Source organism: Meleagris gallopavo, chromosome 7 (genome assembly GCF_000146605.3).
Source record: "Meleagris gallopavo isolate NT-WF06-2002-E0010 breed Aviagen turkey brand Nicholas breeding stock chromosome 7, Turkey_5.1, whole genome shotgun sequence".
In the NCBI taxonomy this organism is placed as follows: Eukaryota; Metazoa; Chordata; class Aves; order Galliformes; family Phasianidae; genus Meleagris; species Meleagris gallopavo.
The window spans coordinates 18,098,291-18,108,800 of record NC_015017.2 but is presented as its reverse complement, the minus strand read 5'-3'; the positions used below and the strand labels follow the sequence as shown (position 1 = coordinate 18,108,800).

The 10,510-nt window shown below is 62.0% G+C and overlaps 1 protein-coding gene across 1 annotated transcript; it reads left to right on the top strand.

Annotated features, from left to right (window-relative positions):
* The first annotated feature begins 72 nt into the window (after positions 1–72).
* Positions 73–8,995, top strand: SPEG (striated muscle enriched protein kinase). The gene is made up of 19 exons (XM_019617134.2): positions 73–828; positions 992–1,080; positions 1,277–1,458; positions 3,393–3,653; positions 4,548–4,706; positions 4,867–5,056; positions 5,170–5,399; positions 5,513–5,632; positions 5,805–5,909; positions 5,981–6,187; positions 6,290–6,413; positions 6,489–6,661; positions 7,307–7,419; positions 7,615–7,783; positions 7,872–7,965; positions 8,115–8,315; positions 8,437–8,497; positions 8,661–8,738; positions 8,852–8,995. The coding sequence occupies exons 1-19, from the start codon at positions 499–501 to the stop codon at positions 8,861–8,863; spliced, it is 2,898 nt and encodes a 965-aa protein (XP_019472679.1). The 5' UTR covers positions 73–498; the 3' UTR covers positions 8,864–8,995.
* The last annotated feature ends 1,515 nt before the right edge of the window (positions 8,996–10,510 follow it).

The window sequence follows — 10,510 nt, the reverse complement described above, 5'->3', positions numbered from 1 at the left end:
CGCCTCCCCGCTTCGGCAGCTCCGTAAGGGAATCCGCTGATGGGGGGAACGGGGGGGAACGGCAGCGGCCACGGCCGGGATGGAGTGGGGGCAGCCCCCCCCACCTCGGGCAGCGCTCTGCCGGCAACACGCTCGCCCCCGGCCCCGCACACATCTCACTCCCATTCCGGCCCCACGCTTCCCCCACGCCAGCTCCTCTGCCCACGCGTGCTCCCTGCTATGCCGAGCTCGGACCCCGGGAGCGGCCGTCCGGGCTGTGACGGAAGCGCAGTTGCCAATGTCACCTTCAGCCTTCTGCCGGCTCGGGGCAGGGGCAGCCATTCCCGGAATCCGGGCGGCTTAAGGATGGGAGCACGGCCTGCTGCGTAAGAGCCACTTGAGCCCCGCTGTCGCCTTGTGGGATATCGCGTCCACTTATCGGCCCGGGGCGTGTTTCGCACCCACCCCCGCGCAGCCCAGCACCCCTTCGCTGCCGGCTACTGTGCTGCTCCCGGCGGGATGCAGCATGGGGTGGGCTTCCTCGGGCGCCTCCAGGCACAGAATGGTGTGGAAGGGTCCCCACGCCCCCTGCCTGGCTCTGCCTGCTGCCTGCTCCTTACTTACCCTCTCCTGCTAGCCCCCGCCGTGGAGCGGCATGGGGACCTGGCCCCCCCCCTGGGCCAGGTCAGCCCCATCACCTCAGATGAAGAGTACCTGAGCCCACTAGAAGAATTCCCTGAGTCTGGGACCCCGCAGCACCGACCAGCCATGAAGCTGCAGCCCAGAGCGGAGCATGGGGCTGCCCACAGCTCTTCGGAGAGCAGCTTCAAGGCTGCACCCACCTTTGAGGTGAGCTGAGAGCCCCCCTGGGACCTGGCAGAGAAGGAGCTGTGCCCTGCGGTGCTCTAGGGCTGCCCCTATGATGGGGGACAGGTGGTCCCCGGGGTGGTGCCAGGGACACGTGGCCCCAGGGTAGTGGGTGCTGGATGCTTCCTGACCTCCACTTCCTCAGGTGGCCCTGTCGGACCAGTCAGTGCTGGAGGGACAGGATGTCAGCATGAGTGTTCGTGTTCGCGGAGAGCCCAAGCCCATCATTTACTGGTGAGTCCTGATGCTCACTGGGTCACAGTAGGGCAGGGAAGGGGGCAGGCATGGGGATGTCCCCATTTGGGGCCTGCCAGCTGAGAGCAGCACCAAGGAGAGGAGCTCTGATCTTGGTCTTTGTTGAGATTGAGGAGAACGGGGCTTTCTGTGGGGCCAGCTGTGACAATGCCTCTCTACCCATGTCCCTGAGCAGGCTGCGGAACCGGCAGCCCGTGAAGTACGGCCGCCGTCACCATGCAGAGGAGGCGGAGGGGGCTCGGGGTGTGTACACACTGCACATCCTGGCGGCTGAGCGCACTGACACCGGCTTCTACACCTGCAAGGCTGTCAACGAGTATGGCACCAAGCAGTGCGAGGCCAAGCTGGAGGTCAGAGGTAAAGCTCTGCGAGGGCATCCCCATTTCCCCATGGGGCTGGCCAGTTCCGGCACCCTGCATGAGCTGTGTGGGGAAGGGGCTGCTGCAGACCCCTTCTCGGTGGTGCTGCTTCTTGTCCTTCCCTGCTGCAGAGCAGGTGGGTGTGAGCCCAGTGCGGGAAGGGCAGTGCATGGGGGGGTGTCAGGAGGGGGACACGGAGTGGTCATACTGCTGCAGAGGCTGGCTCCACAGAAGGAGGCAGGCTGCCCCGCTGCCCAATCCAAATGTGCGACCCCACAATAGTGGGTCCCGCTGCCCAGCTATGTCAATGTCCCCAGCCTGACCCAGAGGCTGCTGCTCCACCAGCATAGCTTTACCTTAAGTCCCCTTGTCCACATGCTGGGGCTGGGCGCTGGCCCTGGCTGTGCAGAGAAGGCTCATGCCCTTGGTGGCCCTGCAGGGGACATGTCCCTCCACCATGCACACAGCTCCTTCCTTCCCTGCCTGCAAGCTGTGCCCAGGGGACTGCTCAGAGAGAGCTCTCCCACCTGTTTGCTCCCAGCTCAGAGCAGGTCCCATAGAACCTGGGTATCTGGGGCTGGGCTGCCCCTCCCCAGCTCTGCCGTGGGCTCCAGCATTCTCCTATGGCCCCTTATATGTGTGTGCAACTGGGGAATGTGTGGGCCAAGGGACCAAGGGACTTGCAGGAAGGGGATGAGTGATGCTGCCTTTCTCTTGTCCTTTGTTTTGTGTGCCCTGCTCCCCCCAGCCCTCCCTGCTGATGGCTGCCTGAGTCTCTGGGCTGTCCCAGTCCCACCCCAGCCTTCGCTGCACTGCTTCTGTCCTGCCAGGCCCTCGCTCCCGGCAAAGCGTGGTGGCACAGGAGTGGCCATGGGAGCCAGGCACGCACCCAACGAATGGATGGGTGATGGCTGAGGCACCAGTCCCCCTGCCGTGCTCCATGTCTGTGGCACACAGCGTTGCGTGTTGGCATGTGTGTGTGTGCCGGCCCCGTCTCCGCTGCACTAACCCTTCTGCTTGCTGACTGCGGTTTTTGTCTGTACGCAGGGGGAGTACGATAAGGGGGTTCATCTCTCAGAGCCACGGGGGCTCTTAGTTGGACACCTCTTAGGCAGTGGACCTCACCTTGCATTATTACCTTCTGCTCCATTCGCCGCCTCGTCCTGGACGCACTGCGGGGACGCGCGGGCCCTCGACGGCGGGTGTGGGGCATGTAGGGTGGTCGGGCACCATGTCACTGGGGCCGAGCAGTGGGCGGAGGGCGGTCGGTAGTGCCAGGCACCCCCTCAGCCGGGCTAGGGCGGCTGCCCAATGCTGTCTGGTGTCTTGCTCCATCCGTGTGTCTGTGTCTGTGTGTCCTGCTGCTCCTCTCCTCACTGCTCAGGGGAAGGGAGCAGGGAGCTTGGCCCCATGGCTGCTCTGTGCCAGCCGGGGACGTAGGAAAGGGAACATGATGCAATCGCTCCCACCTCAGAGTGTGAGGGACAAGGGACTTGGGGACCCCCGTGCTGGGGCCATGACCCTAGGGTCTGCCCAGTTCCACCCGCAGAAGCAGCGCCAGCTCTGGGTCTCTTCTCCCCAGGTGGGGGGGCTTGGCGGGATGTGGGCTGCGAGGCCGTGACCCTTTTTGTAGCTCTAATAAAATCTGTTTGGTAAAGCGCTGTGTGGTGTGTTCCTGGCACGGACACTTCCCCTCACCCCCCCGTCGCCTTCCCTCCGCCTCCCACCCCAGCTCAGCTCTGCTTTTCACATCTCGCCCCCACCTCTTCCCCGCTGCACCCCTTTGCCTGCACCCCGCTCCTTGCCCATTGCACCGGGCCCCTTCCCTGCATGCCCCCGCCCTGCACGGCCCCTCCTTGCCACCCCCATGGTTGCTTTTCAGTTGCTGAGATGCGTCTCTCTTTCTCTCTCTCTCTCCCCCTTCCCGGGCAGCTCGGCCCGAGTGCCAGTCCCTGGCCGTGGTGGTTCCCCTGCAGGACGTGGTGGTCGGGGCGGGGGAGCTGGCACTCTTTGAGTGCCTGGTGGCTGGCCCGCCAGACATGGATGTGGACTGGCTGTCACGGGGCCGGCTGCTCCAGCCCGCCCTGCTCAAATGCAAGATGCATTTTGACGGGTGCAAGTGCAAGTTGCTGCTCACCTCCGTGCACGAGGACGACAGCGGCATCTACACCTGCAAGCTCAGCACGGCCAAAGGTAAGCTGTGGGCACGCAGCCCTCGGGGGTATCACTCAGGATCCGGCCTCGGTGTGGTGCTGGGGGGACCAACACACCTCCATCCCAAAGCATAGCTAAGTGCTGGAGGGGGTGGGGAGATAAAGAGCGATTTGTGCCCCCAATAGCTGGTGCTGCACAACTTCATGGGCTCTAGTGCCCTATGGAAGGGCACCAGTCAGTGAGCCTGAGCCTGAGCCTGCAGCCCACACCACTCAGCCCCACTCCAGCAGCCATGCAGCACCCAGGCACTGGGAGATGTTTGTGTCGTGACTGTACCATGCATCAAGAACTGCATGCCTTCCCCCGAGCTGCTTGCAGAACAGCTGCACCCATTCCCAGGCTCCAGAGCTTCTGGCTCCTGTTACTGACATGCTCCTGCTAGTCCAGCACAGGGATGTGGACATTTGGTGTGGGGCCCGTCCTCTTCTCCAAAGATGCCACTGGTGGCAGGAACCACTGCACACTGCTAGCTGCCCTGTCCTGTGCCCTCTGCACTTCCCCCTACATACAATCTATTTCTCTCCTTCACCAGTCAGGGACAAGTGTCTCTGTCCCATTCCCCTCCTTGGGTGGACAGAGACCCTATCAGTGAGTCCCTGCTACAACCATCCCCATTGCATTGCACTTGCACCCCCAACCGTGACCCCCCTGCCCCAGAAGGACAAGGCACCTTCCCACTACACCCAGCAGATGGCATCTCTACTGTTTGAGGGGAGGGAAGAGGCACTCAGCCAGCAGAGCCCAAGCGCTGGATGCCTTGCACATGCATTCTGAGCCCCACAGCCCCCATGAGGTGACATGCTGTGCCCTGCCCCATGTGTTCAGTTCTGTCTCTGGCCGTGAGGGGTTCACCCCCCCATGCTCTCCTTGCAGATGAGTTGACTTGCAGTGCCCGGCTGACGGTGAAGCCCTCCGTGCAGCCACTCTTCACCCGCAAACTGGAGGATGTGGACGTGGTGGAAGGACGGACAGCACGCTTTGACTGCATGGTCAGCGGGACCCCTGCGCCAACGGTCACCTGGAGCCACTTTGGTAACCCCTGTTCCATGGCCTCTATCCTATGGCCCTCATCCCATGGGGTCTGCACTCCTAGAGGAAACCCAGCCTTGGTCTTGGAGCATCAGAGCCACAGGGCCAGAGACACCAACGGCTGTTCTAGGGCTGCTGATGCCATATGCATGTCTCCACACAGGCCAGATGGTGCAGGAAGGGGAGAACGTGCGTATCCAGCGGGATGGGGGACTGCACTCATTGGTCATTGTGCATGTGAGCAGTGAGGATGAGGGGCACTACATGGTGACTGCCAGGAACATCCATGGCCACGTGGAGTGCTCCGCCGAGCTCTATGTGGAGGAGCCACGGCCGTCTGCTGCCTCCCAGATGTAAGATGGTGTCCCCCTGCATGATGCCCATGGGATTTGCCCCAGCTTTGTCAGACAGCTCTGTGCTGCTGGGGCCGGGCTGGGCGCACTGTGCTCATCACAGGTGCCCACAGCTCCAAGCTGGAGAAGATGCCATCCATCCCAGAGGAACCAGAGCAGGCGGAGACCGAGGCAGAGTGTTTCACCATGCCCGACTTCCTGAAGCCACTGCACAATCTGGAGGTGGTGGAGTCCAAGGAGGCGGTGCTGGAATGCCAGGTGGCTGGGATGCCCTACCCATCCATCACCTGGTTTCACAACGGCTCACGCATCGACAGCACTGATGATCGCAAGATGATGCAATGTAGGGTTACCCATTGCTTTCCCCTTGGGTAGAGCCACCTCCTCCCAGGCACAACACTGCCCAGGGAGGGAGCTCTGCACCACGCTGATGGGCTCTTGCATCCATCCCTGCAGATAAGGACGTGCATCGCTTGGTGTTCAGAGCCGTCAGCCACACGCATGCTGGCGTCTATAAAAGCGTCATTGCCAACAAAGTAGGGAAGGCCACATGCTATGCACACCTCTATGTCACAGGTAAGTAGGGTCACCACCAGGGGCTGCTACCCCCGTGCCCCAGATCTGGAACTTAGTGTCCCTATAGCAAGGTAACAGCGGATGGGACCACAGAGTAGTTCAGCTTATAAGGGAGTTGGTGCTGTTTGGGGGCTCCCGGAGGCTCACCCCACTCCCCACCTCTCTCGTGCAGATGTGGTGCCAACCCCCCCGGATGGGCCTCCCACAGTGGCCTCGGTGACCGGCAGAGCCATCACACTGACATGGAACAAGCCCAAGTGGCTGGACACGGCCATAGGTGAGGGGCAGAGGGTGGGCATTGCTGTGACACAGTAATGGGGGCTCTGCACTGACCCTGTCCCCATACAGACCCCAGCTCAGTGACATACGTGGTGCAAATGCAAGTGCTGGGCATGACACAGTGGATGGTGCTGGTGGCTGGCGTGCGGGACACTACCTACACGGTGCACGGGCTCACCAAGGGGGCTCAGTACCTCTTCCGTGTCATTACCGCCACCCCCAAGACCAACAGCAAGCCCTCCCCGCTGGTGGGGCCCGTGAAGCTCCTAGATCGGGGTAAGTGCACAGCAGGGTGCTTGGGTGGAGGGGCAGGATGGGCGGCTGCAAGCCCAGGGCTGGGTGTGGGATCTGGAGTAGTGGTGACAAAATGTGTGGCAGGTCCCTACCTGGACGAGGCTCCAGTCATCCTGGACAAGCCTGATGTAGTATACGTGGTGGAGGGCCAACCAGCCTCCATCACCATCACCATCAACCACGTGGAAGCCACTGTCACCTGGAAGAGGTAGGACGCACCCTAGGTGTTCCTCGGGGCACGCACCCAAGGGTGACATGCAGAGCTGATGGCGTGTGCCCACAGGGGCGGGCAGGTGCTGGGGGAGCAGGAGGGCACGTGCGAGATGACGATGCCGGATGATGACCAGCACTGCCTGCGGCTGCTGCACGTGGGTCGGGGGGCTGCAGGGCTGCTGGCCTGCGAGGTGAGCAACCGCCATGGCACTGCCCGCTGCACCCTCCGCCTCCACCTCGCAGGTAGGTGCCCCCGTGCCGGGGGGCTGTGCCCCTCTGCTGTGGGATTGGCATCCTCCCATAGGGTAGCACTGCCTTCGTGGTGCGCCATGGCTGTGTGCCATAGGGGGCACTGCCTCATTGCATGGCGTTGCTCATCTATGATCCGTACTCATATGCTGTGGGGATACTGTCCTACTGGGTGGGAGTGCCCCATGGGGCTGAAAGCCTGTGAGCCATGCATGCATGTCTGGTGTCTTATCTGAGTAATTTTATTTATTGAGTAGAGGTGTCCCACATGCCCCATGATCATGTGCATGGGGTGGCACTGTGCCACGGGTGACGCAACCCCCATGGGTGGCACTGTGCCACGTCCCATGGTGACCCTTGGCCATGTGCTATGAATAGCACTGCTGCATTGTGCCCCTTACCTGTGTATGACACACATTGCTCCATAGCCAAGAGCCATGAGGAAAGCTCCACAATACCCCACATCGGTGTCATGGCTGGCGCTGCCCCACAGTACCTCACATCCATCTAAAAGGGGGAGATGTAGCCCCACTCTGCCCCATGTCCACGTCCATTGAGTGGCACTGCCCCATGGTGCCCTGTTCTCAGTGTGTTGGTGTGGCATTGCCCTATGGTGTCCCATGCCCCATCTCTTGGCAGAGGCACCGCGCTTTGAGTCCATCATGGAGGACATCGATGCCCAGGAAGGGGAGACACCCCGCTTTGCCGTGGTGGTGGAGGGCAAGCCGCTGCCGGACATCATGTGGTACAAGGTGGGATGGGACCCCAGCACCTTGTCCTGATCCACAGCCCACCAGACACACAGTTGCTGCTCCCCTCTCGCTCTGGTTTGGGCTCCTTGTGCTGGGGCTTTGGGTTTGTGCTCTCCCCAGATGACAGTGTGCTGCAGGTGCTGGCAGTGGGAGGTGGTGGGGGGGATGGACCTATGACACCTGCTATACCCCCAGGATGGGGAGCTGCTGGAGGAGAGCAGCCACCTGAGCTTCGTTTACGAGGACAATGAGTGCTCCCTGGTGGTGCTGGGTGCTGCCGAGCCCGACAGTGGGGTATACACCTGCACGGCCAGGAACCTGGCAGGAGAGGTCTCCTGCAAGGCTGAGCTGGTGGTGCGCACAGGTACAGACAGCCAGGTCCCCTTGGCCCTGTGTTATGGGTATGCCCCCGGCCCCTCGCTCAACCTTGACAGCACCTCTCCTTCCTCCAGCCCAGCCTGCAGCTGATGCCACCATGGAGGAAGATGCGCTGCACAAGGCACGACGCCTGACTGACTACTATGATGTGCATGAGGAGATCGGGAGGTACGGGGCCAGGAGATCCTCTGAGGACAGTCATCATCCTCCAGCAATGGTCCTGGGGCATCTCCCTGCGGGTACAAGTGCCTACCCCAGCTTCTCAGCGATGGGGAGGTCTTCCCTCCCCACCTCCTCATCCCACTGGCATGTTGCAGGGGGGCTTTCTCCTACCTGCGGAGAGTGACAGAGAAGAGCAGCCGCCTGGACTTTGCCGCCAAGTTCGTCCCTGGCAGGACCAAGGCCAAGCAGTCAGCACGCCGGGAGCTGCACATTCTCTCACAGCTCGATCATGAGCGCATCGTCTTCTTTCACGATGCCTTTGAGAAGAAGAACGCGGTCATCATGGTGATGGAGCTGTATCCTCCAGGAGCATGGTGTGGGGGCCAGGGGAGGGCTGAGGGGCAGAGTGAGTGCATGGGAGCAAGGTGGGAGGAGGGCACGGGCACAACGTTCTCTGTGCTCCTTGACCATTCCCAGCTGTGCTGAGGATGAGCTGCTGGACAGGATGGCAAGGAAGCCTTCAGTTTGTGAGTCTGAGGTGGGTGAAGTAGGCAGGGAGACAATTGATGGCGGGGATACCAGTGTCCGCCTCCTCCTACAGATGCATGATGCTCATTGCATCGTGCCAACAGGAGGTGGCATCTGCCAGCCACATCGGGCCTCCTGCTGCCTGGTGCCATCCCACCTCTGCTCCCTCGCAGGTCCGCTCCTACATGCGGCAGATCTTGGAGGGGATCTGCTACCTTCACCAGCACCAAGTCCTGCACCTGGACATCAAAGTGAGTGCACCCTGGGTCCCTGCAGAGGGGGCAGCCCCTGTGCCCCGCTGTGCCTCTCCCAAGTGGGAGTCTCCTGCCAAGCTCCAGCCTGCCCTGCACTCTCCTGTAGCCAGAAAACCTCCTGATGGCAGATTCAAGCAGTGAGCAGGTCCGGATCTGCGACTTTGGCAACGCGCAGGAGCTGACACCTGATGAGCCACAGTACTGCAAGTATGGCACGCCCGAGTTCGTGGGGCCCGAGATTGTCAACCAGAGCCCCGTCTCCATTGTCACCGATGTCTGGTAAGGGCAGCCAGGTAGACCTGGCATCCCCACTGTGCTGAGGGACTGGCACTGTGTGGTGACCCTTTCTCCTCTCCACAGGCCTGTGGGGGTCATCGCCTACCTGTGGTAAGTGCCTCACTGCATCCCCAAAGAAGAGACCCACATTCTGTTCCCTTTCCGTGCTACTCACCTCCTCTCTGGCTGCTCCTGCCCATGGCAATGGGGCAGCCCTCAGTCCCCAGGACATGTCAAACTATCTCCTGCATCCCAGTGACAGTGTCCCCTCCTCACAGCCTCACTGGGATCTCCCCCTTCGTGGGTGAGAACGACAAAACGACGCTGATGAACATCCGCAACTACAATGTGGCTTTTGAGGAAAGGATGTTCCAGGGGCTCACTCGGGAGGCCAAGGGCTTCGTCATCAAAGTGCTGGTCAATGACAGGCTGTGAGTGCTGCGGAGCCCATCCCCTCCTGGGACATGGCCACATGCCCCGTTGGGATGGAGGAGCTGGGTGAGGAGCTGACAGGATGCACGCCTCACCTGGCTCTGCTGCTTCACAGGAGACCCAATGCGGAGCAGACTCTGGAGCACCCCTGGTTCAAGGTGAGTCCCAGCACGGAGCAGCACCCAGGGGCAGCAGTGTTGCTCAGGGCTTGCTGTAGGGTCTAAATGACTTTGCTGTCCCCTCTCTCTGCAGACGCTGGCCAAGGGGAAGGTCATCAGCACTGACCACTTGAAGCTCTTCCTCTCCCGTCGGAAATGGCAGGTGGGGTTAGGAGCTGGGAGATGGGAGGAGGGCAACATGTACCATGCCATGCATGGTGCTGTGGTGCCTGCCTGGGCCTGACCCAGCCCTGTCTGTGGGCTGCAGCGCTCACAGATCAGCTACAAGTGCAACATGGTGCTGCGGCCGATCCCGGAGCTGCTGGAGGACACCTCCAACCACCTCTCCATCGCCGTGCCTCGCCACCTCAAGGAATCTCCAGCCCTCTCGTCCTCGTCAGATTCGGATGACCTGGACGAGCTGCCCTTCATCCCCATGCCGCACCAGGTGGAGTTCTCTGGCTCCCGCATGTCCCTCAATGAGATCCCCACGGATGATGAGATGCCGGGGCCAGCTGAGGGCCTGCGGCAGGAGGTGGCCATGCCAGGGGACGGCTCTGCCATGGAGTGGCAGAGCGAGGCCAAGGGAAAGGCTGTGCTGGCCCTGGGGAAGAGGCCGAGGGCCCCAGGGCCGCGGCGGCAGTGTGCAGAGGTGGAGGCACCCAGCTCCTCCGATGAGGAGGCCCCTGAGGCCCAGAAGCGGCTCGAGTATCCCCGCAAAGCCATGAGGAAGGGCTCCAGCCTGGAGTCCCCAGAGAGCGCCCGCCGGGGCGAGCTGAAGCGGGGCAGCTCGGCCGACAGTGCCCTGCTGAGCCGGCCTCCAGGCCTTGAGGAGGGGGCTGAGCTGGGCCGGGAACCTCGACGTGTCCTGGCCAAGGCGGCCTCCATGGAGCTGCCGCGGCG

Coding starts and splice junctions, on each gene's coding strand:
- SPEG (XM_019617134.2), top strand. CDS start 499: ATGCAGCATGGGGTGGGCTTCCTCGGGCGCCTCCAGGCACAGAATGGT. Junction 829..991: donor AGGCTGCACCCACCTTTGAG/GTGAGCTGAGAG, acceptor CCACTTCCTCAG/GTGGCCCTGTCGGACCAGTC. Junction 1,081..1,276: donor CCCAAGCCCATCATTTACTG/GTGAGTCCTGAT, acceptor GTCCCTGAGCAG/GCTGCGGAACCGGCAGCCCG.